The 24181-nt window shown below is 35.2% G+C and overlaps 1 protein-coding gene and 2 long non-coding RNA genes across 6 annotated transcripts in view; 1 reads left to right on the top strand and 2 right to left on the bottom strand.

Annotated features, from left to right (window-relative positions):
* The window catches only part of a1cf (apobec1 complementation factor), a 23390-nt gene extending 132 nt beyond the window's left edge, over positions 1 to 23258 (top strand). The window contains exons 2-13 of one of the 3 annotated variants that reach the window (XM_037754545.1): positions 11406 to 11556; positions 12775 to 12909; positions 12994 to 13124; positions 13262 to 13500; positions 15846 to 16010; positions 16813 to 16910; positions 17016 to 17153; positions 18447 to 18591; positions 19417 to 19646; positions 19879 to 20015; positions 21028 to 21182; positions 22994 to 23258. In XM_037754545.1, coding sequence (XP_037610473.1) covers positions 11455 to 11556; positions 12775 to 12909; positions 12994 to 13124; positions 13262 to 13500; positions 15846 to 16010; positions 16813 to 16910; positions 17016 to 17153; positions 18447 to 18591; positions 19417 to 19646; positions 19879 to 20015; positions 21028 to 21182; positions 22994 to 23148 — 1830 coding nt within the window. In that variant the 5' untranslated portion in view covers positions 11406 to 11454 and the 3' untranslated portion in view covers positions 23149 to 23258. Of the gene's footprint in view, positions 1 to 11405; positions 11557 to 12774; positions 12910 to 12993; positions 13125 to 13261; positions 13501 to 15845; positions 16011 to 16812; positions 16911 to 17015; positions 17154 to 18446; positions 18592 to 19392; positions 19647 to 19878; positions 20016 to 21027; positions 21193 to 22993 lie in introns of all 3 variants that reach the window. The other 2 variants (XM_037754543.1, XM_037754546.1) reach the window with 2 other exon arrangements.
* Positions 11563 to 15965, bottom strand: LOC119479210. The gene is made up of 3 exons (XR_005204636.1): positions 15830 to 15965; positions 14898 to 15017; positions 11563 to 11710 (listed from the first exon to the last, which is right to left on the bottom strand). It is a non-coding gene; the product is annotated as an uncharacterized LOC119479210 (long non-coding RNA).
* Positions 17200 to 18009, bottom strand: LOC119479212. 2 transcript variants are annotated; one of them, XR_005204639.1, is made up of 4 exons: positions 17898 to 18009; positions 17745 to 17864; positions 17367 to 17492; positions 17200 to 17270 (listed from the first exon to the last, which is right to left on the bottom strand). It is a non-coding gene; the product is annotated as an uncharacterized LOC119479212 (long non-coding RNA). The 2 variants fall into 2 exon arrangements; XR_005204638.1 differs by lacking the exons at positions 17745 to 17864; positions 17898 to 18009 and adding an exon at positions 17589 to 17721.
* Positions 23259 to 24181: the final 923 nt, after the last annotated feature.

Genomic DNA, 24181 nt, shown 5'->3' with positions numbered 1-24181 from the left:
AGTTTTTCTGTTTTTCATCAGAAGAAAACTTATTATATATTATATATTATATATTATTAAAATCTATAAACAGAGAGAGAGAGAGCGAGAGAGAGGATGTAGAGTCGGTGTCGTTCGACCACTTCTTCTTCTTCTTCTTCTCTGATGACCAGCAGCCATTAGAAACTAAACGTGGCTAACTGAGCACTAACTGAGCAAACAGGCCGAGCAGCATCAACATGTCTTATTACAGTCTGTCTTTATATACATACATTCAATATTATATTAACAGTCTGTCTTTATATACATACATTCAATATTATATTAACAGTCTGTCTTTATATACATACATTCAATATTATATTAACAGTCTGTCTTTATATACATACATTCAATATTATATTAACAGTCTGTCTTTATATACATACATTCAATATTATATTAACAGTCTGTCTTTATATACATACATTCAATATTATATTAACAGTCTGTCTTTATATACATACATTCAATATTATATTAACAGTCTGTCTTTATATACATACATTCAATATTATATTAACAGTCTGTCTTTATATACATATATTCAATATTATATTATAACTGTCTTTATATAAATACATTCAATATTATATTATAACTGTCTTTATATACATACATTCAATATTATATTAACAGTCTGTCTTTATATAAATACATTCAATATTATATTATAACTGTCTTTATATAAATACATTCAATATTATATTATAACTGTCTTTATATACATACATTCAATATTATATTAACAGTCTGTCTTTATATACATACATTCAATATTATATTAACAGTCTGTCTTTATATACATACATTAAATATTATATTATAACTGTCTTTATATGAATACATTCAATATTATATTATAACTGTCTTTATATACATACATTCAATATTATATTAACAGTCTGTCTTTATATACATACATTCAATATTATATTAACAGTCTGTCTTTATATACATACATTCAATATTATATTATAACTGTCTTTATATAAATACATTCAATATTATATTATAACTGTCTTTATATACATACATTAAATATTATATTATAACTGTCTTTATATACATACATTCAATATTATATTATAACTGTCTTTATATACATACATTCAATATTATATTAACAGTCTGTCTTTATATACATACATTCAATATTATATTATAACTGTCTTTATATACATACATTCAATATTATATTAACAGTCTGTCTTTATATACATACATTCAATATTATATTAACAGTCTGTCTTTATATACATACATTCAATATTATATTAACAGTCTGTCTTTATATACATACATTCAATATTATATTAACAGTCTGTCTTTATATACATACATTCAATATTATATTATAACTGTCTTTATATAAATACATTCAATATTATATTATAACTGTCTTTATATACATACATTAAATATTATATTATAACTGTCTTTATATACATACATTCAATATTATATTAACAGTCTGTCTTTATATACATACATTCAATATTATATTATAACTGTCTTTATATAAATACATTCAATATTATATTATAACTGTCTTTATATACATACATTAAATATTATATTATAACTGTCTTTATATACATACATTCAATATTATATTATAACTGTCTTTATATAAATACATTCAATATTATATTATAACTGTCTTTATATACATACATTCAATATTATATTAACAGTCTGTCTTTATATACATACATTCAATATTATATTAACAGTCTGTCTTTATATACATACATTCAATATTATATTATAACTGTCTTTATATACATACATTCAATATTATATTATAACTGTCTTTATATACATACATTCAATATTATATTAAGAGTCTGTCTTTATATACATACATTCAATATTATATTAACAGTCTGTCTTTATATACATACATTCAATATTATATTAACAGTCTGTCTTTATATAAATACATTCAATATTATATTAACAGTCTGTCTTTATATACATACATTCAATATTATATTATAACTGTCTTTATATAAATACATTCAATATTATATTATAACTGTCTTTATATACATACATTCAATATTATATTATAACTGTCTTTATATAAATACATTCAATATTATATTATAACTGTCTTTATATACATACATTAAATATTATATTATAACTGTCTTTATATACATACATTCAATATTATATTAACAGTCTGTCTTTATATACATACATTCAATATTATATTATAACTGTCTTTATATACATACATTCAATATTATATTAACAGTCTGTCTTTATATACATACATTCAATATTATATTAACAGTCTGTCTTTATATACATACATTCAATATTATATTAACAGTCTGTCTTTATATACATACATTCAATATTATATTAACAGTCTGTCTTTATATACATACATTCAATATTATATTATAACTGTCTTTATATAAATACATTCAATATTATATTATAACTGTCTTTATATACATACATTAAATATTATATTATAACTGTCTTTATATACATACATTCAATATTATATTATAACTGTCTTTATATAAATACATTCAATATTATATTATAACTGTCTTTATATACATACATTCAATATTATATTAACAGTCTGTCTTTATATACATACATTCAATATTATATTAACAGTCTGTCTTTATATACATACATTCAATATTATATTATAACTGTCTTTATATACATACATTCAATATTATATTATAACTGTCTTTATATACATACATTCAATATTATATTAAGAGTCTGTCTTTATATACATACATTTAATATTATATTAACAGTCTGTCTTTATATACATACATTCAATATTATATTAACAGTCTGTCTTTATATACATACATTCAATATTATATTATAACTGTCTTTATATACATACATTCAATATTATATTATAACTGTCTTTATATACATACATTCAATATTATATTAAGAGTCTGTCTTTATATACATACATTCAATATTATATTAACAGTCTGTCTTTATATACATACATTCAATATTATATTAACAGTCTGTCTTTATATAAATACATTCAATATTATATTATAACTGTCTTTATATACATACATTAAATATTATATTATAACTGTCTTTATATAAATACATTCAATATTATATTATAACTGTCTTTATATACATACATTCAATATTATATTAACAGTCTGTCTTTATATACATACATTCAATATTATATTAACAGTCTGTCTTTATATACATACATTCAATATTACATTAACAGTCTGTCTTTATATACATACATTAAATATTATATTATAACTGTCTTTATATACATACATTCAATATTATATTAACAGTCTGTCTTTATATACATACATTCAATATTATATTATAACTGTCTTTATATACATACATTCAATATTATATTAACAGTCTGTCTTTATATACATACATTAAATATTATATTAACAGTCTGTCTTTATATACATACATTCAATATTATATTAACAGTCTGTCTTTATATACATACATTAAATATTATATTAACAGTCTGTCTTTATATACATACATTAAATATTATATTATAACTGTCTTTATATACATACATTCAATATTATATTAACAGTCTGTCTTTATATACATATATTCAATATTATATTATAACTGTCTTTATATAAATACATTCAATATTATATTATAACTGTCTTTATATACATACATTCAATATTATATTAACAGTCTGTCTTTATATAAATACATTCAATATTATATTATAACTGTCTTTATATAAATACATTCAATATTATATTATAACTGTCTTTATATACATACATTCAATATTATATTAACAGTCTGTCTTTATATACATACATTCAATATTATATTAACAGTCTGTCTTTATATAGATACATTAAATATTATATTATAACTGTCTTTATATAAATACATTCAATATTATATTATAACTGTCTTTATATACATACATTCAATATTATATTAACAGTCTGTCTTTATATACATACATTCAATATTATATTATAACTGTCTTTATATACATACATTCAATATTATATTAACAGTCTGTCTTTATATACATACATTAAATATTATATTATAACTGTCTTTATATACATACATTCAATATTATATTATAACTGTCTTTATATACATACATTCAATATTATATTAACAGTCTGTCTTTATATACATACATTCAATATTATATTAACAGTCTGTCTTTATATACATACATTAAATATTATATTAACAGTCTGTCTTTATATACATACATTAAATATTATATTATGACTGTCTTTATATAAATACATTAAATATTATATTAACAGTCTGTCTTTATATACATACATTAAATATTATATTATAACTGTCTTTATATACATACATTCAATATTATATTAACAGTCTGTCTTTATATACATACATTAAATATTATATTATAACTGTCTTTATATACATACATTCAATATTATATTAACAGTCTGTCTTTATATACATACATTCAATATTATATTATAACTGTCTTTATATACATACATTCAATATTATATTAACAGTCTGTCTTTATATACATACATTAAATATTATATTAACAGTCTGTCTTTATATACATACATTCAATATTATATTATAACTGTCTTTATATACATACATTCAATATTATATTAACAGTCTGTCTTTATATACATACATTAAATATTATATTAACAGTCTGTCTTTATATACATACATTCAATATTATATTATAACTGTCTTTATATAAATACATTAAATATTATATTATAACTGTCTTTATATAAATATATTAAATATTATATTATAACTGTCTTTATATAAATATATTAAATATTATATTAACAGACTGTCTTTATATAAATATATTAAATATTATATTATAACTGTCTTTATATAAATACATTCAATATTATATTAACAGTCTGTCTTTATATACATACATTAAATATTATATTATAACTGTCTTTATATAAATACATTAAATATTATATTAACAGTCTGTCTTTATATAAATACATTAAATATTATATTAACAGTCTGTCTTTATATACATACATTAAATATTATATTATAACTGTCTTTATATAAATATATTAAATATTATATTAACAGACTGTCTTTATATAAATATATTAAATATATTAACAGACTGTCTTTATATACATACATTAAATATTATATTAACAGACTGTCTTTATATAAATACATTAAATATTATATTATAACTGTCTTTATATAAATACATTAAATATTATATTATAACTGTCTTTATATAAATACATTAAATATTATATTAACAGACTGTCTTTATATAAATACATTAAATATTATATTAACAGTCTGTCTTTATATACATACATTAAATATTATATTATAACTGTCTTTATATAAATACATTAAATATTATATTAACAGACTGTCTTTATATAAATACATTAAATATTATATTAACAGTCTGTCTTTATATACATACATTAAATATTATATTAACAGTCTGTCTTTATATACATACATTAATATTATATTAACAGTCTGTCTTTATATAAATACATTAAATATTATATTATAACTGTCTTTATATAAATATATTAAATATTATATTAACAGTCTGTCTTTATATACATACATTAATATTATATTAACAGTCTGTCTTTATATAAATACATTAAATATTATATTAACAGACTGTCTTTATATATATACATTAAATATTATATTAACAGTCTGTCTTTATATAAATACATTAAATATTATATTATAACTGTCTTTATATTAATACATTAAATATTATATTAACAGTCTGTCTTTATATAAATATATTAAATATTATATTATAACTGTCTTTATATAAATATATTAAATATTATATTAACAGACTGTCTTTATATAAATATATTCAATATTATATTAACAGTCTGTCTTTATATTAATACATTAAATATTATATTAACAGACTGTCTTTATATAAATATATTAAATATTATATTATAACTGTCTTTATATAAATATATTAAATATTATATTAACAGACTGTCTTTATATAAATATATTCAATATTATATTAACAGACTGTCTTTATATTAATACATTAAATATTATATTAACAGTCTGTCTTTATATAAATATATTCAATATTATATTAACAGACTGTCTTTATATTAATACATTAAATATTATATTATAACTGTCTTTATATTAATACATTAAATATTATATTAACAGTCTGTCTTTATATAAATATATTAAATATTATATTAACAGACTGTCTTTATATTAATATATTCAATATTATATTAACAGTCTGTCTTTATATTAATACATTAAATATTATATTAACAGACTGTCTTTATATAAATATATTAAATATTATATTATAACTGTCTTTATATAAATATATTAAATATTATATTAACAGACTGTCTTTATATAAATATATTCAATATTATATTAACAGACTGTCTTTATATAAATATATTAAATATTATATTAACAGACTGTCTTTATATAAATATATTAAATATTATATTAACAGTCTGTCTTTATATACATACATTAATATTATATTAACAGTCTGTCTTTATATAAATACATTAAATATTATATTATAACTGTCTTTATATAAATATATTAAATATTATATTAACAGACTGTCTTTATATAAATATATTAAATATTATATTAACAGACTGTCTTTATATATATACATTAAATATTATATTAACAGTCTGTCTTTATATAAATACATTAAATATTATATTATAACTGTCTTTATATTAATACATTAAATATTATATTAACAGTCTGTCTTTATATAAATATATTAAATATTATATTATAACTGTCTTTATATAAATATATTAAATATTATATTAACAGACTGTCTTTATATAAATATATTCAATATTATATTAACAGACTGTCTTTATATTAATACATTAAATATTATATTAACAGTCTGTCTTTATATAAATATATTCAATATTATATTAACAGACTGTCTTTATATTAATACATTAAATATTATATTATAACTGTCTTTATATTAATACATTAAATATTATATTAACAGTCTGTCTTTATATAAATATATTAAATATTATATTAACAGACTGTCTTTATATTAATATATTCAATATTATATTAACAGACTGTCTTTATATAAATACATTAAATATTATATTATAACTGTCTTTATATAAATACATTCAATATTATATTATAACTGTCTTTATATAAATACATTAAATATTATATTAACTCTGCTGGAAGTACTACCACATTATACTACATTACTAGTAAAAGTACTGCATTTATGATGTTACTGTAGTAAAAGAACTACTCACAGAAATATTATAAGAAATGCATTTCAAGTCCAAAATAAATAATTGAACTACATTTATTTCTAAACATTATTTTAAGGGTTAAAATAAAACTATTAAAAAGCATGATTACTGAGAAAAATATTATACAAAAATGTATTTCAAGTGTCTAAAATAAATACTTTAAGAACCTTTGTATTTACAGGTTTCTTCTGTGAAGTTTAAGGTTTTTTTGAGGGTTAATATAAAACTACTAAACAGAATGACAGCTGTTTATTTATTAACCTTAATCATATAAGTAGTTTAATTTAAAGAAAATAAAAATAATTAAATAAAACATTTAAACACATGAAAGGAGTACTTATGGGTACTTAGAAGTACTTAAGAGTAGCAATACTACCGTGTAAAGTCCTCCGTTACTAGTACAAGTACTGCATTTATGATGTTACTGTAGTAAAAGAACTAGTCACAGAAATATTATCAAAAACTTAATACAAGTGTCCAAAATAAATACTTTATATTTATTTAAGGGTTGAAATAAAACTATTAAAAAGAATGACAGCTTTTTATGAATGTATTAATACCTTAATTATATCTAATTATATAAGTAGTTTCATTATAATAAAATAAATAAATAATAGAGAATACATGGCTTTGATGATATTTGGTCAAATTTAACTTATTTTTGTTACCACCTAGAAAGAGTTCTTATGCTTTATACATATACACAAATATAAACACAATATAAATGTATAAAAATATAAATATGAAAAAGGGATTCTTCATAAAGGTTTTTATTTATTATTTATGAATTTTATATAAATTAAAGGTCTACAGACAGACGTTCTGTAAATTGTACAGATTATAAATCCCTCTGATTGTTGATGTTGAGCTGTATAAATAAAATATGAATAATAAAATATACGTGACATGAGATATAAAGTTCTGACAGTCTGAATAAAGTTTGATTAAATAGTTTGTAAAGACGGCGTCAGGAGAAAGATACAAATATTTAAATTATGTATCAGACAAAACTTTACAGTGTGAATTCAGCAGATTTCAACCTTCTAGTGTTTACAGTGATTTACCCCTAAAGGTTTTTATTATTTTAACTTAATATCTCATAATTTATTTTAACTTAATATCTCGTAATCTTGATTTAATATATACTTTATTTTTTCTTAATATCATAATTAAAAAGATTTTGGAGCAAATCTCAAAATACTTTACGTAGTAAGACTAAACATATCCTTTAAAAGCCAAATTAGAACTTATCTTTTATTTTATTTTTTATTATCACTGTAACTTTCTTTTTTCTTTTATTTTTCATGTTTTGGCACAGATGGGCTTCCGTAGCTACAGCTTGTTAGTGTGTGTGTGTGTGTGTGTGTGTGTGCGCGTGTCTGTTTACGCCCCTCTATCAGCCGTATTGATTGGTCGACTCTCAGGTCACCTGAACTTGTTCACCTTTAAACCGTCAGCAGCAAAACACTCAAATATTAATATAAAATATTACAATAAATAAAATAACATTAATTAACCTGCTGAACTATTAGTAGTGATATTAACGGTAACTCTTCATTTTACAGGTCCACAAATGTCATGGTAATTAGTTGATAGTTAGAAAGTAACCTGTTTGAAAGTTCTTTAAAATTACCCCAAAATGTACCTCAACATTTATAGAAAAATACTTTATTATAAACATTAGTATTACTGCAGTATCTCCATCTCTGTTGTCCCTCCTCTCTGATGTGAAGAGCTCGTCTCTGGTGTTAATGTCTGCAGCCGGCTGCGTGTCATCACACTGATTACATCAACCTTTGTGTAAAGGTCACGGGGTCACCGCTCTGAGGAGACACTCAGCTCTGTGTGTTCCTCTCTGAGCTCACGGTCAGATGTGTTCTTAATTTAACCAAATATATAAAAGATAATCCTGGTGTTATTATTATCATTATTATTATTATTATTATTATTATTATCATTATTATTATTATTATTATTGTTATCATTATCATTATTATTATTATTATTATTATCATTAATGTTCCAATCCCGCTCTATATATAAAGCGTCTTGAGATAACTTCTGTTGTGATTTAACGCTATACAAAAATAAATTGAATTGAATTGAAATTGAATACAGTCTGCAAGGTTAAACGTATTTCAGTTTTTTATTAAAGCATGTGTATCAAAAGCATTCCTCATATAAGTGGTGTGTAACAATATAAACATACTTCAATATATAAGTTCATCACTGACGTTGTTGCTGTTGTGTTTATTCCTAGATGGAGTGTTGATGGAGCAGCTGCATAGCCTGGCACTGATCCATCCAGACTCCATTCAGAAAACAAGCATTTTAAAACTTGTCTGCTTGTCGTCATGGTAACAGACCTGACAAAGCATGAATTCAGTCTTTTTACAAATCAACATCATGATGTCGTTATTTCGGCATCATTTTCATCTGTTTATTGTATTATTATTATTATTATTATTGTGGGTTCATTCCGCAGTAGTGACGGTCGGCTGCTAGATACAGTCAGGAGGATAGTCAGGCGAAATTGTGCTTGGCGCTTGGTGTGAATGCACGGTGACTAAATACGAAGCAACACATAACGTAACTCAAAGGAACATTGAAACAACAGCACATGCACAACAACAGCACGATGTAATGAGACACTGAACCACGGACACGCTCCCCAGAAAACATAAACACAGAACAGTTCTACGCCTTTTCATTCTGAAAGAGCAACGACCAATCAGGAGACTCCAACAGTCAGCCGACCAATCCTGTAACTTCATCACTCAGTCAGTCAGTCAGACAGACAGACAGACAGTCAGACAGACAGACAGTCAGTCAGACAGTCAGACAGACAGTCAGACAGTCAGTCAGACAGACAGACAGACAGTCAGTCAGACAGACAGTCAGTCAGACAGACAGACAGTCAGTCAGTCAGACAGACAGTCAGTCAGACAGACAGACAGTCAGTCAGTCAGACAGACAGACAGACGGTCAGTCAGACAGTCAGTCAGACAGACAGTCAGACAGTCAGTCAGACAGACAGACAGACAGACAGTCAGTCAGACAGACAGACAGTCAGTCAGTCAGTCAGTCAGACAGTCAGACAGACAGTCAGTCAGACAGTCAGTCAGACAGTCAGACAGACAGTCAGACAGACAGTCAGTCAGACAGACAGACAGACAGACAGACAGTCAGACAGACAGTCAGACAGTCAGACAGACAGACAGTCAGACAGTCAGACAGTCAGACAGTCAGTCAGACAGTCAGACAGTCAGACAGACAGACAGACAGTCAGTCAGACAGTCAGTCAGTCAGACAGACAGACAGACAGTCAGACAGTCAGACAGACAGTCAGTCAGTCAGACAGACAGACAGACAGTCAGACAGACAGTCAGTCAGACAGACAGACAGTCAGACAGACAGTCAGTCAGTCAGACAGACAGACAGACAGTCAGACAGACAGTCAGTCAGACAGACAGACAGTCAGTCAGTCAGACAGACAGACAGACAGACAGTCAGACAGTCAGACAGACAGTCAGTCAGTCAGACAGACAGTCAGTCAGACAGACAGACAGTCAGTCAGTCAGACAGACAGACAGTCAGAACATGTGATTAATCAGGATGAACTATTTTAAACCATTGACCGCTGTAGTTCTGAATGGAGCTGTACGGCTCAGAGGAAGAAGAGACATCAGGATGTTGTTTGAAGGTTTTAGGTTTGAGGTTTTAGGTTTGAGGTTGAGGTCAGTGTTTCGGGACGGAGGAGGTTTTATGTCATCGAGGTTTTAACAGGTTTAAAAGTAAAACGTGTGTTGAATGAATTCCCTTCATGGTGAAGCGTTCAGTCAGACAGAGAGACGGAGACAGTCCTGCTGCCGTCTGTCCACAGTCTCTGTCAATGATTACAGGACAGACCTTGACCTCGCCGCTCGCTTCAAAACACGACTCGTATCTGTTGTTCAGCTCTGCGAGGACGTTTCTATGAAGCTCTGTCGGACGCAGGACATTAAAATAAACCTCTTGTTTCATGTCTTCTTCCAGTGAGCACCCCTAATTCACCTGATTTACGTATCGCTGTCAATCACACCCAATGGAATCCAATCAGAAAGCAGGCGGGGACGGACTGGCGGGGACGCAGAAGGAGGCGGCGCTGCGGGCGCTGATGCAACGCACAGGATACCAACTGCAGCAGGTAACCAAGTTCAGCTAAACACCGGCTATAAAGACGTCAGACGCTGAATATCCATCAACACAAGAGATGAAGAAAGGAGATCTGTTTATGCAGATGTTGGTCAGAGGTCAGAGGTCAGCAACCTGCGTCTCTTCAGATCCTCTCCAGCGGCTCCCTGTGGAGTTATAAACATGGAAATCAATAACTGTTTATTGTTTACATTTTCATTTTTATTGATCGTAGTTGTAGATCTATGGTACGACGGTACGACGGAGTATTAGGACCACATGGAGGAAAACAAATACATCTGAGATTTAGAGAATAAAGTCATAATATTAGTATATATATATATATATATATATATATATATATATATATAGTAGAATAGTAGTAGTTTACGTGTTATTTTCTTTTTTTCTTGTTATATTATGACTTTTTTCTCGTAAAGTTATGACTTTATTCTCGCAATATTCTGACTTTATTCTGTAAATCTCAGATGTGTTTTCCCTCAATGTGGTCCTAATACTCCGTAGTACATTGTCTCTTTGGCCCTCACTGCATTAGACTGATATACTATATACTGAGACTATAAACTGTGTTACCTTCATCACAATGATCACATGTTTTTCGGCTCCAGACAGATTTTTCTTTTCTTTTTTTTGCCTAAAATGTCTCTTTTGATAGTAAAGGTTGCTGACCCCTGGTTTAGTTAAATAAAGAACACGTTTTACTACATGACCGTAGTGTTCAGATGCTAGTGTCCAGAAAATCAACTTTGGTGCATAGATTTTAAACCATTACTGTGTGTTTTTATATTTAAGATAAGATAAGATTAGATGAACCTTTACTAATCCCCGTGGGGAAATTCAGCTGACAAAGCAGCAAAGCGCAGATACAGAGGTACAAAAAGATTATAAAACAATAAATAGAAATATAGAATATACATAGTGAATGGACATAGTGAATGGACGTAGTGAATGGACGTAGTGAATGGACGTAGGGTGTATCGTCCGTCAATAAAAAATGTAGTGTACAATAAATAGATGTAATGTCTATAAAATGGTATACGGGATGTGGTGTAAAGTAAGTTTAAAGTTTAAAGTGCACCAGTGGTTAGGAGAGGTGGTCCAGGTGGTCCAGATGGTCCACATGGTCCAGATGGTCCAGGTGGTCGTCCAGGTGGTCATCCAGGTGGTCCAGATGGTCCAGATAGATTTATTTTTGGCGTTTGTATTTCAGGAGAACGGCCAGCGGCGGTACGGCGGCCCACCGCCCAGCTGGGACGGACCGCCGCCAGAGAGAGGCAGCGAGATCTTCGTGGGGAAACTACCAAGAGATCTGTTTGAAGACGAGCTGGTTCCTCTGTGTGAGAAGGTGCTGGTTGGTTCTACATTATAACGTCTTGTTCCCACCAGTCAGCATGTTGTCCCCACATCATTCTGTGTTTCCTGTCTCCAGTTCGGTAAGATCTACGAGGTGAGGATGATGATGGACTTTAACGGGAACAACAGAGGTTACGCCTTCGTCACCTTCGGCACCAAACTGGAGGCCAAAGCCGCCATGAAGCAGCTCAACAACTACGAGATCAGGTCAGGGTTCGGTTCTTTGATCATCTTTCAGACGTCTAGTAACATCCCAACACCTCCAACATTAGCTGACTTACGCTGGAAATGACCTCGTTGGTACGACGTGTTGTCCGACCACGTGCTTCTCTTCCGTCCTACAGAAATGGCCGCCTCCTCGGAGTCTGCGCCAGTGTCGACAACTGCCGTCTGTTTGTGGGCGGGATTCCCAAAACCAAGAAGCGCGAGGAGATCCTGTCTGAGATGAGGAAGGTCACCGACGGGGTCGTGGACGTCATAGTGTACCCCAGCGCCGCCGACAAATCCAAGAACAGGGGCTTCGCCTTCGTGGAGTACGAGAGCCACCGAGCGGCCGCCATGGCCCGCCGCAAACTGCTGCCAGGTAGACACCGAACACCGAACATTCAACTTTGTTCTTTTGTTAAATCTAAGTTAGGTATTACTTCAGTTGAGAGCAGGAAAACTCTTCTTGTTGGTGTATTGAACAACACGTTTTCAACTCGTCAAATACCAACACCAAGTCAGTGTCCCTCAACGTCTGTATTTATTTTAACCCAAACCTCAATCTTTTCCTAAACCAAACCAAGTAAACCTTAAAAACTAAGTAAACCTACATTGGAAGTTTATATTGAAAAGACGCTACAGTATGCATGTAACGAGTGGAAACTAAAAACAGCGTCCATGACACAGAGCGTCACAGTTTGAAGCGTAGGGCCACTGACCAAACGTCGGTATTCACAACTCAGTCTCACGGCAGTTCGTGAAATAGTCACAAAATGTAATGTGTTTGATTCGTGTACAAAGACACGAATTTCCCTTTTTTTTGGTGACGATCAGCACGACTTCCAACAACGTATTTTTAATGCGTTTTCCTACAAATGTCCAGTAACACGTGACACACGTGTCAATTTCCGCACCAGGCTTTTCAAAATAAAACTGCTTAGTTAGGTTAAGTAAAAGATGGTAGTTTGGGTTAAAATAACTACTGAAGTGCTGTAACTTAAGTACGGAAGTTACGTGACAAATAAATCAACGTTGACTCCTTGCCTCACACGGGGCACCATAGTGGTCTCCTGGTAAAAGTCTGGTGTTTTTTAGACCCGCCCATCCACCCCGACCTCCTCCCTACGCTGCGTTCGCTGCTCTTTATACTTCCTGGTTCAAGATTACGTGGATTACATATGATTTTTTTTTCATGCTGACCATCACATTCGTGTCTATGTACATGAATCAATACATTCAATTTCGTGACAAACATATTTCACAAACTGCTGTGTTCGTATTTGAGAAGTTGGGAGTGAGATTGTGTTGCGTTCAAAGACACTCATCTGCCGAAAAGCATCGACAAGCTTTGTTGTTATAATCAAAGGCATTTCTATAAAGTGAGGACGTTTCTGTAAAGCGAGGACGTTTCTGTAAAGCATTATTTAGTACTGAAGGGAATGTCATTGATTCTGCAGGTATTTGGTCATAAACCAAAGTATTGGACACATTAAAATGTTGACCAGATGATGGCGCCAGAGGAAACATGACTAAAAAGCTTTCAAACAAATCAGCGTTCTTCAATGTGCCAACAGGAGTAGTTTTCAACTTTCAAGTTTCTGTAGTTATGTTTGATAGAAGTGAACAGAAAGTGTTTCCTGTGGTGCTGGGACGTACTGAACTCACGCAGCTGTAATGGTTTTACTAACAAGTTATCTTAAAGCTGCCAACATTACCTCTTTAACTCGTAAAAGTAAAACAACACAATAAAAGATGTCAAAGTCTACGTGGACTGACTGTAAGACGGCGTTATCAGCAGCCAATCACAGCCTGAGTCACATGGTCAGCGTCCAACCGGAGAAGAGCTCTGATAGGAGGGACGAGGAGATAAACTCTATATGATGGGAGTGATGTCAGCTGTCAGAAATAAGAACCATAAACACAGTTAGACCTCAGGGTTTCCTGCTGGGTTCAGAGTGTCTGTTACCTGAAGAAACATGATTTCATGGACTGATTAGTTGTTAAAGTCTCTGATAAAGAAGTTCTGCTTCTCCTCTAAGCTTCAGAGATAAGAGAGAGATAATAGTTTTATTGGTTCTACACAGGAAGCTGAGATACGTACCTCTGATTACTGAACACTGAATGTTCCAGCAACATGAAGCCAGACACAATAAACTGTGAAGTCATATTTTGGAGAATACTACTACAGGTGTAATAGTACACGGGTTTGTACCGAGTACACAACGTTTGGTTTGACTTCATTCTGTTCAATACTCGCTGTTAACCATATATTAATCTAATATAATAATAATAAATACTGCTGAATACACTTTGTCATAGGTCTGAGCATGTATGGATCAGAACTTATAAAGTGAGTTCTACCCAAACACGTTGCATAGGTAACACAGGTAACACTTTATAATCCCCATCAATGATGGGGATTATAAAGTGTTAGCGTTGGACAACATTTCAGGATCACTGACGTATTGATTTATGTTTTTTTGTTTTGTTTTTATTGATAAAATACTGACATACAACTGCAGTAATTTTCACAGTAACATTTATGGCTAATGACAGTTTAAAGTTTATATATTCAAAAGAAATAACAAAAATATGGTGTTCGATGAGCTCACCTGCGCGCTCTACTTTATGTATTTATGTATTTATTTCCAGTGCAACCTGAAGACAACATCTTATAATAGTAATAAAGACATTAAAATGAAACCTACCTGTCGCCCCCCTCAGGTCGTATCCAGCTGTGGGGTCACGCCATCGCTGTGGACTGGGCGGAGCCTGAGGTGGAGGTGGATGAGGATACCATGGCAACCGTGAAGATCCTGTACGTCAGGAACCTGATGCTGCAGACCACCGAGGAGACCATCGAGAAGGAGTTCAACGGCCTCAGACCAGGTACTGCACAACACAGCAGCACGACCCGGCTGTCAGCTCCCAGAGCTCAGACGTCGGACTGTCCTCGAACGCACCAACTGGGGCGTAAAACTGACCAATAAATATTAATAATATTTTTTAAAGATTATTTTTTGGGCATTTTCGACACTAGAAACTAAAACATAGTAAAACCAGTCTGGCAGAAGCAGACGGCAGCACAGACACTGAGGACAGGAAGAGGAGGAGGCTGATGGGACACAGGTGGGACTAACGAGACACAGGTGGGACTAATGAGGGCGGGGCAGCTAATCACACAGGACAGGAAGTGAAGTTACCTGAAATGAGAGACAAGGAGAGCATTTCAAAATAAAACAGGAAATAAGAATGAATGAAACAACAACAGGGCACGACACAAAGCTCCTTTTAGGACCTTTAATTCGTAAAAAATAATAATAACTGAATAAAATAAAATAAATTGAGATCAAATTAAATATTATAATAGTAATAATCTTTATTGATATGCTTTATAATAAAAACAGAACACATTTAAAACACAAAGATAATGAAATGTAATAAACAACTTAATACATAAAAACAAGTAAAATATCATAAAACATAAATTAAATCAGAGAAAAGAAGTTCTAAAAAAATGTGTTTTTAAAAGACGCGACCAAGTTTGACGCCCTGACCTCAGGTAGGTCGTAACAAAAACAATATTCAATATCTAATATTAACAAAAACAAAACTTAAACTTGTGTTGAACTGTTGAACTTTGCAGCTCCAGGAGGCAGAAAAGAGATAAAGCGTGAGTTTGTTGTTCCAGGAGCCGTGGAGCGAGTGAAGAAGATCAGAGACTACGCCTTCGTCCATTTCTCTCAGAGAGAGGATGCCGTCAACGCCATGAACGCCCTCAACGGGAAGGTCAGCAGCTAGAAGAGCAGCATTTTCACTGTGTGGTTTAACTGTTACTAAAATTAATGATCTGAATTCGTCTTCTACCTGATGACGTGTTTTTATTCCCTCCAGCTGGTGGACGGCTCTCCCATCGAGGTCACTCTGGCCAAGCCGGTGGACAAGGACAGTTACGTCCGTTACACCAGGGGGACGGGAGGACGAGGAGGTTCTCTGCTGCAGCCCGACTACGCTGCCTACACTCTGGGACAGGTACGACACCGAACGCACCACGACCGACAGGTACGACCCCAAATGTACCACGACCTCCGACAGGTACGACCCCAAACACACCACGACTGACAGGTACGACCCCGAACGCACCATGACCTCCGACAGGTACAACCCCGAACACACCACGACCGACAGGTACGACACCGAACACACCACGTCCTCCAACAGGTACGACCCCAAACGCACCACGACCTCCGACAGGTACGACCCTGAACACACCACGACCGACAGGTACGACACCGAACGCACCACGACCTCCGACAGGTACGACCCCGAACACACCACGACCTACAGGTATGACCCCAAATGCACCACGACCTCCGACAGGTACGACCCCAAACACACCACGACCGACAGGTATGACCCCAAACGCACCATGACCTCCGACAGATATGACCTCGAACACACCACGACCGACAGGTACGACCCCGAACGCACCACGACCGACAGGTACGCCCCCGAATGCACCACGACCTCCGACAGGTACGACCCCAAACACACCACGACTGACAGGTACGACCCCGAACGCACCATGACCTCCGACAGGTACGACCCCAAACACACCACGACTGACAGGTACGACCCCGAACGCACCACGACTGACAGGTACGACCCCGAACGCACCACGACCGACAGGTACGACCCCAAATGCACCACGACCGACAGGTATGACCCCAAACGCACCATGACCTCCGACAGATATGACCTCGAACACACCACGACCGACAGGTACGACCCCGAACGCACCACGACCGACAGGTACGCCCCCGAATGCACCACGACCTCCGACAGGTACGACCCCAAACACACCACGACTGACAGGTACGACCCCGAACGCACCATGACCTCCGACAGGTACGACCCCAAACACACGACTGACAGGTACGACCTCGAACGCACCACGACTGACAGGTACGACCCCGAACGCACCACGACCGACAGGTACGACCCCAAACGCACCATGACCGACAGGTACGACCCCGAACGCACCACGACCTCCGACAGGTACGACCCCAAACGCACCACGACCTTCGACAGGTACGACCCCGAACACACCACGACCGACAGGTACTACCCCGAACGCACCACGAACTCTGACAGGTACGACCCCGAACACACCACAAACTCTGACAGGTACGACCTCCTCATGTGAGCTTTTATGTCAACCTCCAGTAGGATTCATCCTCTGGGGAACATGAATCAGTGTTGATATATTAGAAAGTCTTGACCTGATGATCATTTCTCCTCCTCCTCCTCCTCGTCCTCCTCCAGGTGTACGACCCCTCGGCGGCGTATCTCGGTCCGCCCGTGTTTTACGCCCCCCAGGCCTACGCCGCCATACCGAGTCAGTTCCGCTTCCCGGCGGCCAAAGCTCACGTTGGAGGTCGAGGTCTGATCAGGACACCGTCGGTCAGAGGTGAGGACGGATAGAACTTTACTTACCTCCTAATCTGAAACTCAGGAAACTGAATGAACAGAATGAATGCTTCAGGCGTTTCAGAAAAGAAAGAGTTAGTCTTCTTTGAGTCGTAGTCAAACTGAACTGGATCAAATCAAGATCACTCATATACAGATTATTGTTGTTAATGATCAACGACGATCCACTGAATCAAAAGCTCCTTACTGTCGATCAAATATGAAATCAGATTTAAAGCTGAATGAAGGATCCAGAGAGGTAATCAGGTGACCCTCAGAGAGGTAATCAGGTGACCCTCAGAGAGGTAATCAGGTGACCCTCAGAGAGGTGATCAGGTGACCTTTAGAGAGGTGATCAGGTGACCTTCAGAGAGGTAATCAGGTGACCTCAGAGATGTAATCAGGTGACCTTCAGAGAGGTGATCAGGTGACCTTTAGAGAGGTGATCAGGTGACCTTTAGAGAGGTGATCAGGTGACCCTCAGAGAGGTGATCAGGTGACCTTCAGAGAGGTGATCAGGTGACCCTCAGAGAGGTGATCAGGTGACCTTCAGAGAGGTAATCAGGTGACCTTCAGAGAGGTGATCAGGTGACCTTCAGAGGGGTAATCAGGTGACCTTCAGAGAGGTGATCAGGTGACCCTCAGAGAGGTAATCAGGTGACCCTCAGAGAGGTAATCAGGTGACCTTCAGAGAGCAGCCGGACAGATCAACTGTTATCATCACTAATAATTGTCTGATTCTTCTTCCCGGTTTGATTTCCGGTGATTTGATTGATTTCACTGCCTTTTCGGTCTCCTGTAGAAATTTACATGACTGTACCTGTAGGGGCTGCCGGGGTGCGGGGGCTGGGCGGGCGGGGATACCTGGCCTACGCCGCCGCCGGGGTCGGAGCCTTGGGTGGAGCCGGCGGCGGCGGCGGCGGCGCATCCTACGGTCTGAAGGTGGACAAACAGGCGGAGGAGAAGCTGTACGACCTGCTGCCGGGCATGGAGCTGACCCCCATGAACCCTACCGCCATGAGCCTGAAGGCCGCCGCCATCAAACCTGCGACACAGGTAACACAACACACCTGAGCTCAGTAGGCGTTGGGATCTACCAGGGCGACGCTAACTTCCTGTTGGACTACAGAAACACTTCCTCCCTGCAGAGCTCTGTGTTTTAGAACCCGGATGTTTGTTTGCTGGAGTCGTTTTGTTTTTGTCTTTAATTCCCTGATCAGGAGCAGCGTTCAGAACTTCACTGGGTTCTGTACGGAGACAGTAAAGGCTCCGATATTTACTCTCTCAGGTTCTGGAGGAGTTGTGTCAGAAGAATAACTGGGGTCACCCCGTCTATCAGCTCCACTCAGCCATCGGACCGGACCAGAGACAACTGTTCCTCTACAAGATCACCATCCCTGCTCTGGCTACACAGTACCCCAACGTGTACGAATACTGCAATACTCCTACTGCTACTACTACTACTACTGCTACTGCTACTGCTGCTGCTACTACTACTACTACTGCTGCTGCTGCTGCTGCTACTGCTGCTACTACTACTACTACTACTACTACTACTGCTGCTGCTGCTACTACTACTACTACTGCTGCTGCTGCTACTACTACTACTACTACTGCTGCTGCTGCTACTACTGCTACTACTACTACTACTACTACTACTGCTGCTACTACTGCTACTACTACTACTACTACTACTACTACTACTACTGCTGCTGCTGCTGCTGCTGCTACTACTACTACTACTACTACTACTGCTGCTGCTGCTACTACTACTACTACTACTGCTGCTGCTGCTACTACTACTACTACTACTGCTGCTGCTGCTACTACTGCTACTACTACTACTACTACTACTACTGCTGCTACTACTGCTACTACTACTACTACTACTACTACTGCTGCTGCTGCTACTACTACTACTACTACTGCTGCTGCTACTACTACTACTACTACTGCTGCTGCTGCTACTACTGCTACTACTACTACTACTACTACTACTGCTGCTACTACTGCTACTACTACTACTACTACTACTACTACTACTACTACTGCTGCTGCTGCTACTACTGCTACTACTACTACTACTACTACTACTACTACTGCTACTACTACTGCTGCTACTACTGCTGCTGCTACTACTACTACTACTACTACTACTGCTACTACTACTGTTACTACTGCTACTACTACTACTACTACTACTACTGCTGCTACTACTGTTACTACTGCTACTACTACTACTACTGCTGCTACTACTGCTGCTGCTACTACTACTACTACTACTACTACTACTGCTACTACTTCTACTACTACTGCTGCTACTTCTACTGTTGCTACTACTACTACTACTTATACGTTTCTATAAACTTTGAACGAACAGAAGTTGTTCCGTATTATCCGTCTACATCACCGGTTGTCGTGTCTCCTCTCTCTGCAGCCATCCCTTCACGCCAACTAAGCTGTGCGCGGCCGTAGAAGAAGCTAAAGTCCACGCCGCCGAGCACACCCTGCAGACGCTCGGCCTGCAGACGGAGGGCACCGCCGACGCCGCCTGTGCTACTGCCGCCGCCGTGGCCTCGGTAGCCTTCCCAGGTATGTGAAGGTCCGTACCCAAAGCCAACTAACTCTCCACTTAACAGAACCAACAACCAGCCGACTGGACTGTTATCAGGACATTACACGTTCGTTATTGGCAGGTCTGGGTCGATTCACCCCGATCAGTTCATAAGGGACATGTAATGTTTTATACTTCTGCTGAATATAATCCATCAATCTGATTTCCATAGATGTATTTAGTATCCAGTTCCCTTTGTTAACACCTTATTTTGAAAAGCAGACGTAGCCCCACGTGTCTACTTCCTCTAACTTCTCCAAGGTGGTCTCTAGCTCTCCCGTCAGCTCCGTTCTCTTTATCATCCATGGTCAGCTCCATCGGGGCCGTTTCAATGCAGAGAACACAAATGTCAGTATCTGGGTGCTCTACAGTCGTAGCGTCGGCCTGTTTGACCACGGAGACGAGAGCGACGGCCGGCTCCACCACCACGTTACCGCCATACCATAACGTTACCGCCATACCATAACGTTACCACCATACCATAACGTTACCACCATACCATAACGTTACCACCATACCATAACGTTACCACCATACCATAACGTTACCATAACGTTACCACCATACCATAACGTTACCACCATACCATAACGTTACCACCATACCATAACATTACCATAACGTTACCACCATACCATAACATTACCACCATACCATAACGTTACCATAACGTTACCACCATACCATAACGTTACCACCATACCATAACGTTACCACCATACCATAACGTTACCTCCATACCATAACGTTACCACCATACCATAACGTTACCATAACGTTACCTCCATACCATAACGTTACCACCATACCATAACGTTACCACCATACCATAACGTTACCTCCATACCATAATGTTACCGCCATACCATAACGTTACCGCCATACCATAACGTTACCGCCATACCATAACGTTACCACCATACCATAACGTTACCACCATACCATAACGTTACCTCTATACCATAACGTTACCACCATACCATAACGTTACCTCCATACCATAATGTTACCGCCATACCATAACGTTACCGCCATACCATAACGTTACCGCCATACCATAACGTTACCGCCATACCATAACGTTACCACCATACCATAACGTTACCACCATACCATAACGTTACCTCTATACCATAACGTTACCTCCATACCATAATGTTACCTCCATACCATAACGTTACCGCCATACCATAACGTTACCGCCATACCATAACGTTACCGCCATACCATAACGTTACCACCATACCATAACGTTACCACCATACCATAACGTTACCTCCATACCATAACGTTACCTCCATACCATAACGTTACCTCCATACCATAACGTTACCTCCATACCATAACGCTTCCTGCTAACTTTTTTGCTCTTTTTTTCAGACATTTACTGCCTTTTTCAGCCTTTTTTTTGGAAACATTTCGGACATATTTCAGACTATTGTTTGAACATGTTTCGTTCTGTTTTTGGGCCATATTTCAGACACACTTTGGCATTTTTTCTGCCTTTTTTCAGATATGTTTTGGCCTTTTTAGCAGAGTTAGCATGCAGCTTTAGCTCTGCTCTGTCTAGCTCTGCTTTTCCTGTCAATATGTGAAACCCAAAGTGTTTCCATCCTTTACTGGATGTGTAGTGTTGCATTAAAACATCGAGTTGTCCTCTCACACATCTGTCTGTGATGAAGCTCTGTGGCAGCAGGTTACTAACTTTCCAAACATCATCAACACATTTTCTAGTGAAGTTCAGGACTCATTGATGAAGGTTGTGAGTTTTGGTCTCGTCTCTCTCAAGGTTACACTCTGGCAAGCCCGGCGGCATCTGCGGTCGCCTCCCAGCTGAAGCAGGCTGTATCTCTGGGTCAGGACCTGACCGCCTACACCACCTACGAGGGATACCCCGCCTTCGCTGTGGCGACGCGCCACTCCGACGGATACGGCGTTTTCTAGAAGAGCGGTTTCCAACGAGGAAAAACACTCACAGCTCAAGACGCAGTCACACTAAACTGCTTTAAAAAAAAAAAAAAAAATAGAAGTGCACTCGGAGAGTGCAGACCTCCGCCAAGGCAGGTTTCATGTACGTCGCTGCCCCCCCCACCCCTCCCCTTTGGCCTTGGCGGCGGTAATAAAACAAAATCAGTTTAAAAGTTCTGTGGGAATGAATTAGTTTCATCAGTTATTTCTACCAAAACTAAAGCAGGTTAGTGGGAATGAATGGACTCCTTTCCTTTCATTAGTTTCATCTGTTATTTCTAATAAAAACTAAAGCAGAATAGTGGGAATGCACCTTTACGCTGCAGCTTTTACAGGAAGACAAAACCACTGTGGACAAAAACCGCTGCTGGAAAACGTTTCGGACTCGTCAGTCGCCCTGAAACAAATTCCTCACCCGTCACATCTATTTTTCTTTCTTCATATTATCCGTCTCTGAATTACGCGTACGTACATGTCTGTGATTATTTTGTGATTGATTAAGTAGCTGGCAGACAGCCTGTGATTGGCTGTAGGTTGGAATTGTTTTAAAGCATTTTTTTTTGCATGTTTCTCGTATTTTTACAATATTCAAAAACTGAATCAGATAAATAGATTTTGTTATTTGTTGTAACCCTGTGTTGTTATCTCAGAGATAACTGGGAGTTGTAGTTCTCTTGAGTGCCTTTCAACTGCAGACTGTAGTTTTTCCCTGGCAGTCTGTTGACTGTCTGAAGATACAGTCGGATTTTAAAACGGAGACCCTGTTTTAGTCACTGAGGCATTCTAGACTTTGTAGTTCTACAAACTGTGAATATGTAGTTTTTAGATCTCGTACATCTGAACTTTGTGTCTTTTTCTCCCTCATCTTCAACACGATGCTTTGAGGAAATCTGTTCAGTTTTTCTGCCGTCATATTTCATTACGACCTGTAGATCTGCACTAATGACGTTTAATCATCATATTTAAAAAATAACACCTGAATGTTAAACCTCAGAACAGGAACAGAAAC

The sequence above is a fragment of the Sebastes umbrosus genome, chromosome 20, assembly GCF_015220745.1.
Source record: "Sebastes umbrosus isolate fSebUmb1 chromosome 20, fSebUmb1.pri, whole genome shotgun sequence".
Lineage (NCBI taxonomy): Eukaryota > Metazoa > Chordata > Actinopteri > Perciformes > Sebastidae > Sebastes > Sebastes umbrosus.
The sequence above is the reverse complement of the archived record's forward strand: the minus strand, read 5'-3'. Positions and strand labels throughout refer to the sequence as shown.